Here is a 20677-nt window from a genome sequence, read left to right on the forward strand (position 1 = left end):
TTTCTTAGGCAAGGACTAGGTCTGGATCTGCTGTGCATTTGGAGTTGGGAGAATCAAAGCTTTGCAAAGAGTTAGAGAACATACTCTTCTAGTTGGAAAGAGTGGAGGGAATCAACAGACTTGAGAAATCATGATGGGATATTTTTTGGAACTGTGTATTTTCTTTTTAAAACCTGGATGTTTGTAGTCACATCATTAAGAAGTAGAGGGAAATAAAGTCTTGTAGAGTACTTCCAAATTGGCTTTTTTCATTTTAACATTACATGAAAACACCCAGTGGTTTGGATGGGATTGTGTTTTAAGTGTTTGCTTAGTGAAATGCAGGATGGTGCCATGATTTATGCCAATACAATGTAAACATCTTCAGATAATAATGCAAAATAGAGGAATGTATTTCAGGAACATGTGAATCACATAGATGGCGTCAATCAAAAGCTAGTTCTTGATAGCCATCTGAAGTCAGTTATTAGTATACAGACTGACTACACCACCTTCTTGCTTTCCTCATCTTGAATGTAAAAAGTTTAGGGTACCTGCCCACAACATCAGCTTTTAGTTTGGTTCTGTACACCATGTGTGATGTACAGAGGTACTTAGTCTTTGGTTCCTTTACAATGTGTCATGATATATCCTTGCTGACTGTGAGTGATCTTAATGTTCTTCCACATTGGTGTCTCCTGGCTCTGCCACGTTCCTCAGTGTGAACAGACAACAGATTGCATAGAGTGATTTACAGAACCTGTGGAAAACACAGCACAAAAGGCCAGGGGATAACTCGGTTAAATTTTGCAATTTGTGTTTTTGAATAGTAATGTGTTTATAGTAACTGTCACCTGGGCTTTAAACTCATCTCAGGTGTTGAAGTTGAAACACATTGGCCAAGCACTGTAGGTGCATGAAGATGGTGCATGTATCTCTGGTGGGGAGGTGCTGGCTTTGTTTCTTTGGAAAAGAATCTCAATGAAAAATGACAAATCAGTTTCCTTCTAAATATCTAGTGGTTTTCACAAAGAAAATAACAGCAGATCTCCAAAATGTTTTTGATTGGCAGTAAGTGAAAATAAATTCTGGATTTCACTTGTCACAGTGGGATTTTCTTGAATCAATACTCAAGGCTGGGGGTATTTTCGGTGGAACTTTGACCAAAAGGAAAAAAAATTACATTTGCTCTGTAATTTCTGAATAGGTTGTCAGGGATTCATAGCTTATTAAGTCATACTGAAGTTTGCATGTTGCAGTGCAAATACTGAATTTGAACTGCCTTTTTGGTATGAAATACTAAAATGCTCCAGAAAGGACTTAGGCTACTTTTTTCCCCAATCTTTTTTCCTGATTTCTAGTGTTAGATTCATGGTGGTGCCCTAATCAAGAAGGCTTGCTAACTGAATCCATATTAATAAATAAAGCTACTCAAGTGGTGTTCTCTCAAGAAATCCAAATAAAACAAAAACTAAACCTGAATGAAAGAAGCTGTACTGCCTAACTTGTGAGACAACCCAGACACGAAACTCATGTCTTGGTACTTCAATTATCTGGGGCTTTCTTGCCTGTTCTGATTGTGGGATTTGTGATATTTTTCCACTGCAGATGCATCAGGTTGTAGGGTGGAAAGAGGGGAGCAAGGAGCTTGTTTGGAAATTGTTATGGTTTTGTTTGTATTAAAGTAGTGTCACCTAGAGGCTCCAACCAAGAATACAGGCAGGGGGTGCTGAGCACCCTGAGCACACACCTGCCCAGAGGCAGAGCAAGGTGCAGACGCAGAGAGGTGCCATCAGGCAGGGACAGATCAGCAGCCCCAGTTTTGGGTTGTATTTTGCCTGTTCTGCTTTTTGGTCATGTGTTATTGCAAAGACATGTTTGGCCTCTGTTGTTCTCTGAGACCTGACACCTTGTCATGAGATGCTCTCCTCTCAAGGTGTCCATGAGTGACAAAAGATGATGTGGGAGAAATGACAATCAGTGTTCCAGTGACAATTACCTGCTCATCTTGGTGTCAACTGAGAAAGTTAGGATAGAGTTGGTAGATTTAAAGGTGTGAGTGAATTCTGTGTGTGTCAGCTACCCTTCAGGTGGGATGACTGCACTTCAGAGATGTTAGGGACCCCTGCAAAACTGCAAAGCTGGCTTGAGGATAAGCAACAGAAAGTAGCCATTGGAGGCCCAGTTGTGGGAAACTTGATTGTCAGTGGTTGGACTGAAAAGGCTTTTTTGGAAAGTCAGCACCTGGTGCAGTAGTTGACAGATTTACAGTGTTTGAAACAGAGGTAGATGCTTTATGAAGGTAGTGTTTTAGACCTGGCCCTCTCAACAAGTGATGTGGAAAATCACCAGGAATGTGTAATTCCAGTTTTCACTCTCCTCCACAATATGTAAAGTGCCAATGCTCTAGGGATGCATGCTTCACTAAACCATCTGAATCTTTCCTTCCTTAAGGAATGAAGACATGTAAACAGAGTATCAGGTACATATACAATTGCTCTAGTGACAACATAAACATATTTAAAACACAGCAAATAATGCCACAAATCATGTATAAATTACAGCAATTCACTTGTATTAATTTATTCTACAAAGGTCACTTGTTATTAAGCAACTTTTATTAGAATTATCTGTCAGTCTCTGTCTGACATGAAGTCTATAACTTTTCCTTGAGACTGGATGTCTGCCTAGTACTTGGATTAAGAGAAGCTTTTTAGACCTAACTACCAGTGTACTTCTTCAACATGAGTGTTATATTACTGGTGGGTTCAGTACATCTGCCAGTAGCTAAGAAATCCTTCCTCATTATTTGATAGCAGTTTTGCTAGCTCAGAGTAGTGAAACATTACTTTGGGAAATAATTTCCCTCCCTCTCTTCCTCTTTGCTCTGTGCCTTCCTCTGCTGTTTGGCCTTTAATGCTGACCAGTAGTATGTATAGGTTCATTAGCACTATTGTAAATTTAGTCAATACTCTTTTAGTGGGCTCCAGCTGAGTCCAAACTGACTCACTGCCCTCCAGGGTGCAGTGAGAGACTTAATTACCCTTGTACAGTTCAACAGGAACAATGTCATGGGCAGCATTTCGCTTTGGCTGAAGAGGTTCAAGCTTCTTTCTTTATTGGCTGCCATTTTCAAGTTTAAAGAAAGGGATTTCAGGATAATTCACAGCTCTGTGTAATAACAGGGGAAAAGCACTGCTCTTTGCAAATGAGAATTGGATTGGTCACGTTTCATTACAGTACTTACATGGATTTTCCTTTGATGGTGGGAATATTCCTTTGGGTAGTTTTAAGGACAGAAATGGAAGTTGAAAGAGCAGAGGTGGAGGGACAAGTAATCCTCTAGTTGAGTGGCAAGAGTTTCAGCATCTCTTACTGCTTGAAGCCAAGGAAGTCTGCATGTGATGGAGAAAGGGTGGGTATTGTATCCAGTATGGCAAAAGTTGTACTCTGACATGCATATAATTGGTGATGGGCCAGAGTAAATGCTGGGGAATGCAAGCCATGAGATTGCCTTGGATTTCTCATGGGGTGACTGAGGTGAAACTTGAGGGACGAGGCTTAGGGCAGTGAGTGGATATCAGGCTATTTAAGTTCATGTTCTGCAGGGCACATCTATCACTAGTTCAGTGTTGTATAATTTTTGTGATTAATAATATTTGAGATGTAACACTAGGTCCTGTGTTGGATTATGTGGTAGTCACGTGGTTCAATGTGCACCATGAATATTTCTCAACAAATCTATAGCTGGTCTCTTTTCCTGGCTTTTTTGTGTGGTGCTGGAGGCTTTATTATTTGTCAACAATACGATTTCTTGAGGTGTCACCCATTTTAACTGTAATACTGTAAAAACTGAGTGATTTACTCAGTATTTATAATTAGGATTAAGTGACTATATAGTGTTTGAGAACCCAGTGTGGCCTTCCACTGAACAAATGATCTACCACTGAAAACTCTGGAGGAATGATACATGAAATCCTTTCTGCATACTCTAAAGGAGAGGAATGGCTAAGAGGAACATGCTTAGGATGCAAAGAAAGTGAAGTAATAATTATAACTGCTAAAAAGCAGGCTGAAGCATTGCTTGCTCTAAGTTGGAGTGTGTTTACAAACTGTACAGCATATTTGCATTAGAAGAATCTTTAGTGACTCTGTGGTTTGATTCCTGCCTGTCATTACCCTTCTTATTTACTCATACACTTGCAAAATATTTGCCTTGCTCCTCAGGTTTTATTACCTGTCCACAGCACATCAGTGGGGAATAGAGAGGAATGTCTGCAGTGAGCCCTTTCACTGCTTATGTCATGGAGAGAGCTTCTTTGTAGTCACTGAAGTGCATGAACACTCATATGTGCCATAAATATCCAAACAAATCACAGAGCAGACATCATCAGAAACAGTCAGAGAAGGAAGTAAAGTAGGAGGCATCATTCAGAGCAGGATAAAAGAGGAAATCTTAATAGCAGTCACAAATTCTGGGTTAGTCATCATTTGTCTCCATGCTGGTGGAGGGACTTGCATTGCGTCACTTGCAAATATTAGTCACTGAAGCCACTGTTTGAGCCTCTGAGTGAGAGGGGCAAGATTCTGAGAGAAAATATTTTAAAGAAACATGGGCTAGCAGGACTTAGTGGCTGCCAGGTGTTCAGTATGCCCTTATTCACACCCAGGTTATATGGATGCTGTCAGTGTGAACATGACATGTCACACACCTTACAGAGAATCATGGTTTACCATTAGTTTTCTCTAATAATTTGTTAAGGGAAATTATTATTTTATCTAATTTAAATTTTTGTGTCATTTTATTCCTTGATTGAATATGGGTACTTTGAAGCAAATAGGTCAGTTCAAATTCACAGTTATGTTCTAATACATTGCTGGTGTGCTGGCAGATGAATTGTGGAATTTGTTTAAAATTTCCTAGCTGTTTATGAAATGTATTCACTGCTTCATTTACACAGTTGCTGCTGCTGTTATTAGATTATTTGTTACTCAGGACAGAGGCAGTTTTTATAACACACATGCACACTTTGTGCAGAGCAATTCCTTTCTTAAATGATTCACACCTGGCTTTATGAACAGGCTAAAGAATGAGCACAGGGGTAGTCCTTGATTCTGGCTCACAGCACAAAAGGAAGGAGTGGTCCAAGCCTGGAGCACTGTCTGGGGTCACGGGAGAGTGAGCAGGCTTTGAAGCACGTTGATAGAGTGCATGTAGAGCCTGTAAAGATTCTTTAGGTAAGTTAGCCCTCAATAGAATTTTTGGTGATAGCTGGTAGTCAAGACAAAAATGCAGTTCTTGATATAAAACACAAATCAATGGTGTTTGAAAATGAAAGAGCAATGTGTGTCTGTTAAATAGTATTTTTTAATATATATATATCTCTAGACGAGGAGAAGGATCACCTGAGTGTATGTGTATATATATGCAAATTGAATCTAATTTACAAGTTAATAATACAAGAATGAGTAAATTTCAAGTAGAATGTGTTTTATGGTCATAGGATTGATAGTTACTTTCACTGGATTTAAGATATTTCATTAATTACACTAAGTGCGTGCCTATCCTGGGCTCATTCTGAAACCACCAGCGCTTTTGTATGAAAAGAACTGTAAGAAATGTTTGCTTGTATCTGTGGACAAAGCTAATGGAAAAACCCAATCCTCTCATCCACATATTTATCTGAAAGATGTGTTGTATATCTGCAGTTGATTTTCTAGAATGCTGATTAGCTAATACTGTTTTTGGCATGCAGCTTATCCATCGTGTGGGAGAACACTATCTGAATTTCAATTTACTTTTCCAAATGATGTTGAACTGCTATTGCTTTAAAGGCTTTTCTGGCCATTTGGGGACCCACTGCAGACAGTGGAGCTGCAGTCTGGTCTCAAAATCTAATTGAATTGATATAAGGCAGCTGAAGCAGTGACCGTTGAAGAGTTTGAGATGAATTGCAAAAAAAATGTGTGCTTCTGAGTAACTTGGTGTCCTTGTTTGAAACTCTGCCCCTGAATTTACTTTCACTGCTATCAGACCTTTTTGTGGTAAAAGCCCTGTGCTTCAATAGGAATTCATTCATTCTATGTGGTTTGATACAATCACATTGCTGTTAAAGAAACTTCATGCCTCTGAGAATACTAAGCTAATAGTGGAGGAAGTGTGGAGAGTTAAGGTAATGTCAGACGTTCATTCCTTTGTCACCACCTGCAACTTGGCACAGTTTAAACTTCCAAAATGTCACCCTTCTGAATGTTTGTTTTTGCAGTGATGGGTCTTTCCCTTATGATTCTGTTCCCTGGCAACAAAATACCAACCAGCCTCCAGGCTCTTTGTCAGTGGTCACCACAGTATGGGGTGTGACTAACACCTCTCAAAGCCAGGTAAGATTCATTTTTATGCCTCCTTCCCTCCAAATATGCATTTCTGCTAATGTTTGTAAAATGGAAGGTATTTTGGAAAATCCTCTTGGGATCAATAGCAGGGTCTGTCTCCTTTGTTGTATATGATGCATTGTTTTCCCAGTCATGTCCTCTTTGGTGGCATTGAACAAGAGGTGTCTGAGAGCTTGAGTCAGTCACTCCTTTGGCTGCATGCAGATGTCAGGCTTGGATTTACCTCATATTTTACACTGCATGGTTTCAAGACCAAAAGCATGGGATTGGGATATTCCCAAAACTCTTGGGAATTCAGATTGAATGTGTTCTAGTAAAAAATTTAGCTTGATTCACCAAATGATAGTTGTTGATTTTACCTGGGGTTGTGTTGTACTTGTGGGCTGGTGAAATTCAATACCAAGTCTACCCCACGCTGAGTTGCTAACTACAAATTTTAGGCTGTGTTCTTTCCAGTCTCTCCTGTTAGTGCTAACTTTGTAAAAATGTTTCAACATGCGTTGGAACACAAGTGTGGGCTCTTGGCTCCCAGGTGAGAGCCATGCTTCCTGGATCATCATTTGGTTCTCTCCACTATTAACTCTCTTTTTCTTCTGTGTTGTATATTGAATTGCACTATACAAAAAGAAGCAGCTTTTATGAAGAAGTTACCAATTACTTGTGATAGTGCACTCCTAGGGATGTGGTATAAATTAAGCATGCCGACAGTCTGGCCTTTGCTTACACCATAGGTGAAAAGCTCAAAAAACACATTACCATCTTTAATGAGTGCAAATGGTACATAAATCTAACCTGTCTTTTCTACTTCTTTCCAACCATGTGGTGTTAGATCCCATACAAAATTTTCTGGGGATTTTTTTTGTTATTTTAATTTTGCTAAGAAGATTAAAAATGAAATTGTAATGGAATGAGCCATTTGAAAAAGAAATTATTCAGAGGCCAAGTCATATAGATATTCACACAGCAGTTATGTAAGCACTGTTTATGGTAAAATCTTTCTTCAATGAAACAAGAAGAGGAAACAGTTACAGGATCTAAAACATGTTTTATTATTGTTGATTTCTTTAACACCTTACAAGAAAAGGTGTCCCATCTGGGAGAGAAATACCTGAGTAAACATATTGGTCTATATTTGCCAGAAAATGAAAATATAGTTTCTTTTACACTTAAAAAGGCAAAAGGTAAGATAAAAAAATACTCAGAGTTTTGTCTGTCATAGGAGTACTGCAATGTTACTTGAACTCTTCATGGTACTCAGAGGAAGGTGCAATAGAAGGAAAAGATCTCTTGCATGAAGAAAGAAAATGCAGTGACTCTGAAGGTCACTGCAAAGGAGTGGTGTGAGACTCTGGAACATGAAGCTTGGTTATAGCTATTCAGTGCAGATTGAAATGAATGTCAGGATTTCATGTAAGTCTTTGTGCTCTTTGAGGGAAAGGAGTGAGCTGGGTTCACCAATTCCTTCTCTCAAATGCCTGAAGCTGTTGAGTTAGTCTTCTGCAAAAACCTGAGTTTCTTCCCGAGTAGGAGACTTTCCAGGAAATCTTATGCAGGTGATCCATGGACAGCCACACTTACATCTCCATGGAAATCATAGCAATTTGGGAAAACCAATCCTTTTAGCAAACAAAACAAGTCCTTTTATACAGAGAACAGAGGACTCTTTTATAAGAAGCAATAAAAACAATCAGTAGTCTTTTGTACACTACTTATGGAGTCAAGAATAGGTTAAACTATTGAAATATGCTCTTTCACAGTTTTTCTATCTGTAGTACCATTTGCATTGTGCCAGTGGGACTGACTACTTCCAAGTTACCTCAGAATCCTGTATCAAACAAACCAATCAACCAATTAACCAAACAAAAAAATCTCTCACCCCTTCGCACCCTCCATCCCAAAAAAAAAAAGCTATGTCCTTTCTTTTAGTCAGATGAATGGTCACAGCATGGTTGTAGCAGATCTTTCTCATAAGTATTTTTAATATGCATATTAATTTGAGTTCCATCTAGTTGAAAATCACCTGTTTGTTTGGAAATGGCAGAAGTAGAAATCGCCAGGAATGTGCACCTAGATGTCAATGAGGTCTGTGCTCATTAGAGTTCAGAGTACAGGTGGTTATGTTTTAATTTAACAACTGCAGCAAATCAACTTAATTTGCTTGAAGTAGTTCAAGGTACAGCCCCTTACTCTCCTGTTTCTTCTTGCAGGTGCTGGGAAATCCAATGGCAAATGCTAACAACCCTATGAACCCAGCAGGAAATCCCATGGCTTCTGGGATGACAACCAGCAACCCTGGAATCAATTCCCCTCAGTTTGCTGGACAGCAGCAGCAATTTTCAGCCAAGGCAGGCTCCACTCAGCCATACATACAGCAGGGCATGTATGGCAGACCCAATTATCCTGGAAGTGGAGGGTTTGGTGGCAGGTAAGATTTACTTCTCTGAGGTGGAAAATGGATGTAAATACTTGGTAAAGCTTGTTTTAGTGACCTGGAAAAAGTGTCATGGGCTTATTTTAATTATATAAAGTCTCAGTAGCTATTTTTTGCTGGTTAACTGAAGCACACACTGCTTTTATAGCTTTGGAAATCAGCTACCCAAACTGCAAAGAAATTCATCACAGTAAATGGCAATGGCTTAGGTCAATCAATTAGCTCTAATAAACCCCCAAAATAAAGTTTTAATTAAGAGAGATTGTTAAACAGACCACAGGCTTAGGAATGATTAACATTTAATAAGGCCAGGATGTGAAAGGTATTGATGGTATAATTTCTACGTGCATATGGAGGAGTAAGCTTGGGCAAAGTAGTTTGCTATGCAACAGAATATTTCTGCCCAAAGACTTACTCCACAGCAGGAATTTGAAAAGAATCAGTAATGAAGATGTTTGTTAAAAAATATGGTTGTGTTGTGTATTTATTTTGGGGAAGTAAATGCCGCATTACTCATATAATCCAAAAGTAATAGCCTGGCATTAGTTACATGATGATTTTCTGTGTCTATACTTTGTAAACAGGGATGGTGAGGGCACTTAACTGAAACCACTATTTATGGTGCAAAGGCTGCAGAAGAGACTGCTGCTGCTAGCATAGGCAGTCTAGTGTGAAGAATATAAGCTTGGGACTCAGAGTTTATCTCTTCCTTCATCTCTGCCTCTGATCTACTGAGTGACCTTGAACAAGCCAAAAAGTTTCTTCAGCTTTGTATTAGCATCTCAAAAATGGACACAGTGTATTGGCCCATATTTACAAAGATATTTGAAGTGGGAAAGGCGTGGTTTGGCTTAGGTTGGTTTATCTCAGGATCAATAGAAGAGATGGGCAGGAACTGCAGAACACACAGTGTGGGATCCAGTGGAGTCGATTGCATTGGGTCTCTCCTGGCCTTTCTGCTAAGGTTCAGGGAGAAATGCTTTTATGATATCTTGAACACTTGCCATAATTCACCACTGAGGCAGATTAATGTGCTGTCTTGGAGGAAGTTTGCTGTTCCTGCTCCTGTGCATTTGCCCCTACACTACTGAGGAACAGAGCATTTCCTTCCGACAGTTCAGCCCTACTTTGCAGGAAGCTACAGAGCTGCAAAGAAGTTCACTGCCCCCAAAATGACTGCTGGCAATGCCTTGCAATCCCAGTGGCAGCCCTGTGACTGTTGCACCTGGGAGGCAGGTGTAGCCTGTAGATGCAATCCATGTCTCCTGTACACACCTAATTACCTGGCCTGCTGGCTTTCATTAGTCATTGATACGTGCTTTTGGAATGGTTCCAGGTGAGGATCCCACCAACATTCAGAACAAAATCCAGCAGGCACATCTTAATTCTCTCCTCCTTTCTCTTCTTCCCTGTTAGTTACCCTGGAGGCCCAAATACCCCTGCAGGAATGGGGATCCCCCCCCACACGAGGCCACCAGCTGATTTCACCCAGCCAGCTGCAGCTGCTGCCGCTGCTGCAGTTGCAGCTGCAGCTGCTACAGCAACAGCTACAGCCACAGCCACTGTGGCAGCCCTTCAGGAAACACAGAATAAGGACATGAACCAGTATGGACCGGTAAGAGAGTAACCCTTATGTCTTCATACCTGCCTGGGCTGGGCCATTGCAGGGAATTGGCTTCCTTCTCACTGTTGTGTTTGTTAGGGTGCCTACTGTATTTTTTTTACTTTGTTCTGGTGCATGAGCATGGTTAGAAGTGCTTATGAGAAACTGCTGGAATGTGTGTATGTAGGTATGAGTCAGTCCCCATGTTTTTCCCAATAAAACTTGCCTAACTGTATTTTGAAGTTTAGGGGTTGCCTCTTGAAAATAATGAAAGATTTCTCAGTTACGGCTGCATCTGACATGATACATTATTGCTGTCTTTGCCAGCCCTCTAAATTTGAATACCTAGTGAAATGTTCTAGAATCTTGCAATAGATTTTGTAGTTCTTGGACAGTTGTTTATTTTGCTAACTGCAGCTGGTTATTTGGGTTATTTCCCTTCAAACAGGGAAACAACAATAGAAGAGAGATTTGGTTTGTAATAATGTTGTCTATATGGGCATCTATGAAAGAGATGCATTTCCAGTGATCCATAACTTCTAGCCTGTTATGACATCATGGAATAATTGTTTTCTTAAAATAAACAAGGGCTTGATCAATTCAGGTTTTTCCTTCTTACCTTTTTTACTTCTCTGAATTCTGAAGTGTAAGAGTCCATATGCCAGGTGATGAAAAGCACAGGGTCTTAGGACCTGTGGTGTTGTGCTCTGTTTGCACAGCCAATCTGTTACCTTACAGTTCTAGACCAGCCAGTTGAAACAATTAATTCGTCACCTTAGGCTTACATCTGTCTTCCACTCTTATGCATTTTATAATTTTTATTATAAATAACTTCACCGCCCATCAAATGTTAGAGACCATTGAAGGAAAATGCGACATAAATCCTCCCCTTCTTCCCTTCCCCAAAAGCACGTTCAGCTCCCTCTTCCCATTTTATAAATGCATGTCGCATTTTATTCTTTTTTTTTTTTTCTTCTTCTTCCGTTGAAGGTTTGTTCCTCTTTCCAGATGGGTCCAACTCAGGCTTACAACAACCAGTTTATGAACCAGCCTGGTCCTCGTGGTCCTGCTTCCATGCCAGGCAACATGAACCCAGCAAGCATGGGAGCAGGGATGACACCTTCCAGCATGAGCGGGCCACCCATGGGCATGAACCAGCCCCGGCCTCCTGGAATGAGCCCCTTCAGCACCCATGGGCAGAGGATGCCTCAGCAGGCCTACCCAGGCCCACGCCCCCAGTCTTTGCCTATACAGGGCATAAAGAGACCATACCCAGGAGAGGTAATAAAAGAAATGATCTTTTGTGAACACTGTTCAAGTGGCAGCATACTGGGTAAGGTGTGGTGCACATCCCTCTAAGATAGGTGCATCTTTGTTCCAGCCTCGGTAGGAGTGCAGCCATTAAAATATTAGCAGGAGCAGCTCTTCCTTTTTAGCTTCTGAAGTATTCAGGTTAACCCTTGCTGTGTTAGTCCATATGATGGTCACTAAGTCCAAGAAAGGCCCCAAACCAGAATATCATTCTAAGATTCTCATGCTGACTTCATAGATCTTAAGCAGGGTTCCATCACATAAGTGGAGTCTTTTAATGTGGCAACTTAGAAGAGACACTGAGGGTGAAATAGTTCATTTTAGCCCAGTAGATATCTGATCTGCATTTTCTTGGACGATTTTATTTTTTTAATCAAATACAAGACAGACATTGTACTGTAACACCAGTAGTAATAGCAGTCATTTTTTAGAGAAGAGTTGCTTTCCAAACTTTTTCAGTGTTGATTTTCATAGTCACTAAGATGAATATAAATAATGTTGAACTCAAATCCCTCTCTGTCAGCATTTATCTAATACCAGCTTCTGTGGAGCGTGATAAGGTCCCATGCTGCTACAGGAGATCTGCTTGGCTTTATAGGCAAAATTACATTGCCATTGACTTGTATTATGACAGGGCAAAACACTTAGGCTCAAATTTTTAGAGGAATTTAGAAAACTGAAGATGTAGACAAATACGCTTTTGGAATTGAAAAGCACTAATGTGTTTTATTCTTCAAGTTAGCATGAATTGGGCAGTAGAGGCTTTTTAGAATTCCAGCAGCTCCCAGCATCTACCCACACCTAAATGTTTTTACAAATCTAGCCCTCACTTAGTAGCTTCAGAGATCATTTCCTGGTGAAATTCTGTATTCAGCTGAGACTTCAGCAGCAAGTGTAGAGCTCTGAATATTATGATACTGCCCTGGCAATAATTATGGTACTAAGAGTTTATGGAAAATGCACAGCAAAGAGGACCGTGGCATGCAGAAAATACAGAAAACATTTCTGCCTGCTCTACAGAGCTACATTTCTTTCCTGCTCTGCAAACTGTTTTTTCTAAATAAAAAACTAATCAGAAATAAAAAAGGGATGTGCTTTTGCAGGAGTTGCTTCTCTTAAGAGAACTTATTTACAAGTAAGTGAAGAAAACACAAAATGTAGCTTGTTCACTTGATTTTTCAGATTTCATATTTTAAGGATGGCTTTAAATCTGTTTTTTGCTGCTTCAGAATCAGGTTTTTAATTGTAAGTGAATATGTTCATGTTTCCAACAAGTCAGTTTTGAACAGTCCCATAAATGTTGCTTGATTGATGGGCTGGAATTTTGCAGATGATGTTTGCCTATTGTTTATTGTAGGGTTCATTTATGGAAATGTCTTATTATTAAGTTTATTTTTCAAATTGACATTCTACTACCCTTGGAGTTCCAATTTTCATTACTTCAATTCCAAAATCACAGGGCAGTCTTAGCTAGCACTAGCAAAGTGCTTATGACTAGTAAGAACTTCTCTTTAGCTGTTAAAGTATTGCTGAACACTCTGGCAAGAGGCCAGCAGAGCAGTTGGGTTGAAAAGGCAGGCATGGAAAGCACATCTTCTGTGCTCTTGTCCCTTCCAGGGTTTTGTTTTAGTTATTTATTTATTTAACTTTTTCTTTTTGTGCTTCCATTCTACATCTGAAAAAGGAGCCCCAGGCTTGGGTGTGGTAGCACTTAAAAAACACAGAATTTTTGTGAACTTTGCATCTGGTTGTAATTCTGGTTTCTTCAAGCACAGTGCCCTTTGACAGTGTTACAAGGCTGAGTGTGTGTGTCTTACCCCCCCTTTGGTTTGCAAGATTTTTATGCTTTTAAGAAGTATTTATCTGAAGGGGTTTTGTTTGTTTTGATTGTGCTTCTGAACGTATGCTAATAATCCATACAAGAAAGCTGCTTGTATAAAACATGGCTTTGTGTTCTTGCATCCCTGAAACAGCCGAATTATGGAAACCAGCAGTATGGACCAAACAGCCAGTTTCCAAACCAGCCTGGTCAGTACCCCACGCCCAACCCTCCGAGACCCCTCACATCTCCCAACTATCCTGGACAGAGGATGCCAAGCCAGCAAAACACAGGGCAGTACCCTCCTCCAACAGTCAACATGGGGCAGTATTACAAGGTAGGAATCCTGAGATTATTACTTTGTTGTGTTCTGGTGGCCATTTATTAATGAAGTCACATTAATGATTTCATAGATACTGCATTTATGTAGTTCAGGGGAAGATAGAAAAAAAAACGCCCAAATTTTTACTAGTGTTTTGGGTATCACAGAATCAGTCAATCTGCCAAGTTGCATTGCAACTTCAGAGCAGTTCATACACAAAATTGAATGTTGCTGCAGCTCATTAGAGGCTTTTACAAGAAAATGTTGGGTTTGCTTTAAAAATAGCTTGTAAAAAGAAGTACCTAATGGGATTCAGGTGTAATGTTTTCACCTATTTGTGGTCCCCTGCAAGAATGCAAGCATGGAAATCTGTAATAAACAAGTTCCACATTGCAGCATTCCAGTTTTGGACCTACAGTGGTCACTGTTGGATTAAGCCAGGCCAAACTTAAAAGGTGTTCCAGCTGTGGGTTTCACCTTTGAACTGAAGTTTCTGTGACTTTTTCCAACCTCTTCCTCCTTTTTTTTTTTCTCTGTTTGTTCCCTCTGTGCTCTTGTTTTGGGCAAGAACTAGAGTTGTTAAAATGTTGCCTAAAGCCTGTTTATACATCTTGATACATCTTGAGCACTTTGTATTCTCCAAACTGAGGTTGCACTGAGGGCCTGCTGAGCTTTGGCATCTTTGAAATGCCCACAAATGATCTATTGCACACAGGTACTCCAGTGAGTATAAAAATGGGGAGGACCATTGATCTTCTGACCTGCTTAAAGCATTAGCTGTTGAAGTATTTGGACTGCATTCTGAATTTGAATGTAGGCTGAAAGAATCTAACTTGCACATTGTTGTTAAATTGGAATTGTTTGGTGTGATTCACACAGAAAACACCATTAAAAAAAAAGAGAGAAAGCAAAACCCTTTTCTGTAGAGCATCTGTTCTGTGTGTAGCTGTGCTGTCCACTGTGGTACCCAAAGGAATGCCTGTTGGATCATGGCAGCTTTTGCAGGTCACTGTCAGGAAAAACATGAGGAATAGACAGATCTTCTGTATAATCATTCCAGTGCAGTCATTTATGCTAAAGTAGCTGCAGAAGATCTCTGTCAAATTTTGAAGTGACAGATTTTAAATATATTTTATGTACATTTATTTTAGATGGGGTTTAAGTTTTTTGTTTGCCGGATACTCCTGACAGGGAATTTGTTTCTTTACAATGAACCCCCTATATTGTATTCCAATATTGACTTCTCTGGAAACTGTTAGGAAAAACCAGATCTTGTTAAAAAGGCAGATTATCCTGGTTAAGGGGAAAATTCCACAATCAAAACCTGAACCTTTGAATTGTAGTGATTGTGCAGACAGTAACTGTGTGTGCCAAATATAAAAACCAAAGATGGCTGGAAACCTGAATGTTTAAGTCTCAAGTATCTTAGGTTAGCAGAGCAGCATTTAGATAAAGAGTCAGATTTGAAGTCACAGTTCTTGGGCTGTCTGTGAAGATTTTGGTTTTCTGACACTCTCCTGTGTTTCTGCTTATGGTACATGAGCCATGCAGCTGCAATTCTATTTAATGTCAGCTTCCTTCACATCAGGGTTATTGGTTTATTCTGCTGACTGTAACCATCTCCTTAATTATTATAAACTAAAGCAAAGGTGTTTTAATACATAGCTACTATTCATACTTAACTGTCCTGTTTCTATCAGTTTGTCTTAGCTAGCAGCAAACTAGGAGCAGAATCAAGTTGTAGGTGCACAGTATAAAAAACATCCCCTGACCCTCAGAGCTTTAACTCTGAGTAGAGGAGTTGAACAAGGATGGAAGAAAGGATAGATGGAAGTAAAAAGGACACAGACTGGCTAATTGTGTGTCTTTAGATTTTTTTTTTTTTAATTTTTTTTTTTTGTGTAGGCTTCTGTGCACTGGGGGTATTTTGTGAGGAAGGCAGAAGGATACAAAGGGCTGGGTGGGCTGTGGCTCAGTGGAAAAACTGAAGCAAATGGCTGGTTGGTTTTGGAAAGAGAGCATTCAGAGGAACCCAGTAAATCTTTTAGCAGCCTTGCTTGTATCTGGTCATTGCCTGAGTTAAGCTGGCTGGTCTGCTGGTTTCAGTTCCTGCTTTGCTCTCCTAGTGTGCCTCTTCCCTGAAGGCCTCCTGGGACATCCTGTGGTTTCTTCTCCAGAAACAGAGGGGCCTCCCTCCCTTGTCTGTTGTCTTTGATATTTGATAACAGTGCTGTTCACAAGGCTTATTGTTCTTATTTCAAGACTGCAATAACAATGTGATGTTATTTATTTTCTAGCCATCAAGGCCTGTACCTGTGGCAAATTACCCTCATTCACCTGTTCCAGGAAACCCCACGCCACCCATGACACCAGGGAGCAATATTCCTCCATACCTGTCACCCAACCAGGATGTCAAACCACCATTCCCACCTGACATTAAACCAAATATCAATGCTTTACCACCACCTCCAAGTGAGTAGCAAACAGAATGCCCCTACAGTAATTTATTGTTCCTCTGTTCTCTCCCACATGCATTTCAGAGTCTGGAAAGTAGCTCTGCTTGCTGCTCTGGGAGAGGCTGGAGTTGTTAACTGGTAACAGGTGGCATGCACAGTGTAGAGTCACTTGGATCCATGGACAGAATACAGAAAGACTGCTATGCTCTTCTAAAATAGAATATCAGAAAAGTTCTTCCAGGTTAAACTTGTAAGGATGTTATTCCAGAATTATTCCTTTAATATGCTTTCTGAGGAGAAAACACTTGATTTCATGTTTTGCTGTGTGCACTTTGTAGGCTTGTTTATTGTATGAACTTTCATTTGGGCTGTTTTGTTCAAGGGCAAAGCCATTCATTGAACAACACTGCAGAGTAGGATAAAACGTGAATATTTATAGCAGTGTCTCTATTGTGATCCATACAGGCTTCTTAGGAATATTCAGTACTGTGCCAGAAATTGATATATGTTCCTTTCAAAGCCACTCAACGTCACCGCTACACTTGGCTGGGAACAAGGCAGGAATAACAAGATCTCTCTGACTGGATACTAGCATGAGATGTTTGAGGTTTTGAAGTGACTGATGAACAGTGGGAGCCATCATTTACTAGGGAGCTGGGAGAACCTTATGTTTTCTATAAAATAACTGCTGCTGCATTAGCACTTTGCAGCTCTGGAGTTCAGGATAGCTGAGAAATCAAGTAGAAGAAGATGGGCTGCAGTATTATTTGGGCAAGAACACAGGATTTAAAGCCATTTGGACTTCATAGATCAGCTGTAAGTTACCTCAAAATCTCCTCTTATGGGCTCAGATAGTAATTGAATACCAGTGTCTGGTCATCACATAGTTTCAGCTGATGAAACTGTTGAAACTAATTGGGTAATGTTGATCCCTGTTCAAAGCAGGGAAAACAAACATTATCACAGTTTGACATTATTAAGAGATTTGTTTCAGTCTTCTGCCAACAGAGTAAGCTTGGACACAAAGCCTATCCTGTAATGAAAACCAGGAATTCTTGCCATGCCTGGTTTCTGTTGGTGGCTGGAATGCTATGGCCCTAATGTGAAGTGGGTGACAATAGGAGAGGCTCAGTTTGAGCCTTGTCACTTGTATCAGTTAGACGACAGAGTTACTTCTGATTGTATTTTTGTGTGTGTGTGTGTGAGCCTGCTAAGTTAGAGCCAGTACAGATCACTGTGCCTTTGTCCCTGTTCTGTATAAATACACACGTTATTGTTGCACTGCAGATGCTAAAGGGAAAGTTCACGCCTTCTCTCCCTCTCCGATCCCAGCCAACCACACGGACGAGCTGCGCCTGACGTTCCCCGTGCGGGACGGGGTTGTCCTGGAGCCCTTCCGGCTGGAGCACAACCTGGCAGTCAGCAACCACGTCTTTCACCTGCGCCCCACCGTGCACCAGACTCTGATGTGGAGGTGAGCTCAGCCCTGCCGAGGGGACTCGGGCATCCCTGAGGGAGCAGTGCCAGCCTGCAGGCACTGCGCTTAGGTGTGCCAGGAATTTCACTTCAAAATTGTAGCCTGGGTAGGAAGAATGTCCTTTCAGCTCGCACGCACTCGCACCTGTCATTTTCCAGAGGCAACACGTTCTAAAATGCTTCACAACAAGTATTGCATGTCCTTGCTGATAGCTCATAGCAGTGTCTGAAAAACCACTGCAACCATTGCATCCTTCCTGCTCTGGCTGGAACAGGAGTGGGGTTTTCCCTGACCCACACCACTGCAAACTTCCATCTGGGAATATGAAGTGACCCCAGGTGCTTTGTGACCTCTGTAGTGTTAGCTCTGCAGGGCTCTTAGAGTTTATGCCTAAATTAAATAGTGCAGAGTTATCTGATAAAGAAGAATAACCCACTAAGAGTAAGGACCTGACTTAGAGGCTTGGTAAAATCATTTGGAAAGACAAGTGCTTAAATCCTCCAAACCTGAGAAGCTAACTTCCTAAATTCCCCTGTTCTCGGACTCCACAAGTAAACACAGCTCAGAAATGTGAGAGCATAGGTTTCTTCATACAAAGGCTTCTGGTTTTCACTTGCAGTGAAGTCTTATTTCCAGCACAGAGGAATATTTTTCCTTGGTGGTACTTTGCTGTATTTAATGTAGATCTGTGTAAGTGATTCTTGGGTATGTTTTGATTGCACCATGTTCATCGAAGGGCCTTAGATCAAATGACAGTCAGAGCCTTAACTTTTTAAAAATTTATATATTTTCAAATACTACAAAATAATTTTGTCTCCTTGTTTGGTTTTTCTCAGAAAGTGTCTCTGTGTTTCTCCTTGCTGAGTCAGGATAAACTCTGCATTGTCTGAGCCTTTCTGTGTGCCTTGTGGAGGCTGGTTAGTTGCTTGGAGTCTTGCATGGAGGTTGCTTACAGGTGTAACTTCAGGTTTTGGGTTTTTTTCCTGTGAGAATCTTCATCCCATTCACTGGAATCCACTGGAGATTTGTGTTTTCCTGTTTTGGGGAGTGTGAGGTGGGCAGAGAGATGGGCTCCCTTCCCTGGCCCAGGACAGACTCTGGTTCTAAAGCTGAGGCTTGATGCAGGATGCAGGAGTCCTTGATACCACAGTGCCCCTGTGCCCTGAGGGAGCCTGGGGGCTGGGAGGGAGGGAGATTGCAGGCAGACCACATCCAATAATTAACACCTAACTTTGAGGTCAGTTATTGCTTACTTGCATTTCATTAACGTGGAGTACTCGCAGCACGGGGAGTTTTGGCAGTTATTTGCCAGTTCTTATTAATAAGTAATCACTACTGGGGATTGTGCTGGCTCATTCAGTAGATTTATAGTGCTGCACTGAGGCATGAGGCTGTTTCTTAATATCTGTTCTTTCTTTCTTCCTTCCCTCACCAAACACATAGCCTTTATTTAAACTTATTTTAATGAAGACTCATAGGTAAACTGTGCTCAGGTCTGCTGTTTTGAAAAGCCTGTTAATAGTGGGGAGAACGGATAGTCCTGTAATGAAGTCATTTCACATTAAGCTGAGGGCTGGATGGATGCCAGAAAAATGAATTAGTCACATGTGTGGATGGATTTTGGTTTTTATAGAGAATGGTGGAACCGAGCCAATTCTCAATATTTTTCTGCTAGTTAAAATATTCGGCAAAACCTCTCACGTGCACACACATAATGAATAGCAATGCAAGTGTGTTTCTCCCCATGGGAACCTCTCATGGTTACAATAAACAGAAAGGTTGAAGGCAGGGAAAATGTCTCCTTGAAGCTGGTTCAGCCTTCACACTGCTGTGCTGTTAATAATGTCCCATGGTGGAGATGCTGTGTGCTGAGGACACGGAGCTGTCCTGAGCTCTGTCACCCTGTGACACTCAGCAGGCCTGCTCACCTTCCTGCTTGCCTCGTGTATCAGAGCTACCAAGGCTTGCTCCCCTCCAGGATCACTGTGCTGTGTCTCCTGAGGTGAGAAACTGAGTGGAATTTGCATACTGAGCTTTCAGAAAATGGTTACTAAAAGAATGAAAAAAAGCCTGAAAAAACTTCATGCAGATGGCTTATGTTGAAAGCTCGGGTAATTTGTATTCTATAACTTGCTTTTTAAAAAACCCACATGTTTGTGTCCACTGCTAAATCTTGATGTTTTGGAATCCAGAAAAGATGGTGTTGAGTCAGATTGAAATCTTTGTAAGGAAAATGGCAGTTAGGATGTTAATCTCCTGAATGAGCTGCTCCTCTTGGATCTTACAAAGATATCTTCTTTCAGGTAACATACATTGTTCAGGAATGTACACTTAAAGTTAGCACAGTAAACTTTGACCTGTCTTTTGCTGTCAAGAACAGCAGAATTCTGACATTTCAGTTCAGTTTTCTGTGTTCTTTTAAATTTCTTCTTGAAATTACTCATTCCTAACACAAGGTCAACATACACTTATGAAACTAAAGTCATAGTCTCTACCCACTTAATTTTTAATTAACTTCATCTCAGCCTTTTCATTTTTTGAAGGTGTTATAGAACTAATTTCTGAGGAGCTAAATAGTGAGTGAAAGTTATCATAGGGAAGGTGGGAGGAATTCATGCCCTGAAAGAAGGTCCAAATTGGATAGATTTAGTCCACAGCCATGTTAATTTAGAATCACAGAAAACTGATTTTGGTGGGGAGTAAGATATAGGAGTTTTATCTTAGTTAATTTACTTGTTCTAAGGCAGGATTAGCTGTATTTGTATTTTGTCTGACATGCATTCATTCAAATGCTTCTTTGAGTGCTCTGAGGTAGTGAAGAATCCAGACTTCCAGCACAACCATTGCAGCATATTGGTTTCTCATTCTTAATTCCTAAGACAGGAA

The 20677-nt window shown here is 40.6% G+C and overlaps 1 protein-coding gene across 8 annotated transcripts in view; it reads left to right on the forward strand.

Moving 5' to 3' along the window:
• The window catches only part of ZMIZ1 (zinc finger MIZ-type containing 1), a 333497-nt gene that overhangs the window by 295691 nt on the left and 17129 nt on the right, over window positions 1-20677 (forward strand). For 5 of the 8 annotated variants that reach the window (XM_054277262.1, XM_054277265.1, XM_054277266.1 and 2 more), the window contains 7 exons: window positions 6246-6360; window positions 8580-8797; window positions 10220-10418; window positions 11397-11687; window positions 13691-13873; window positions 16156-16330; window positions 17602-17788. In XM_054277262.1, coding sequence (XP_054133237.1) covers window positions 6246-6360; window positions 8580-8797; window positions 10220-10418; window positions 11397-11687; window positions 13691-13873; window positions 16156-16330; window positions 17602-17788 — 1368 coding nt within the window. The remainder of the gene's footprint in view (window positions 1-6245; window positions 6361-8579; window positions 8798-10219; window positions 10419-11396; window positions 11688-13690; window positions 13874-16155; window positions 16331-17601; window positions 17789-20677) is intronic. The other 3 variants (XM_054277264.1, XM_054277263.1, XM_054277269.1) reach the window with 3 other exon arrangements.

Source organism: Melozone crissalis, unplaced genomic scaffold (assembly GCF_028551555.1).
Source record: "Melozone crissalis strain CALT ecotype California unplaced genomic scaffold, PUWL_Pcris_2 ptg000019l_1, whole genome shotgun sequence".
Classification (NCBI taxonomy): Eukaryota; Metazoa; Chordata; class Aves; order Passeriformes; family Passerellidae; genus Melozone; species Melozone crissalis.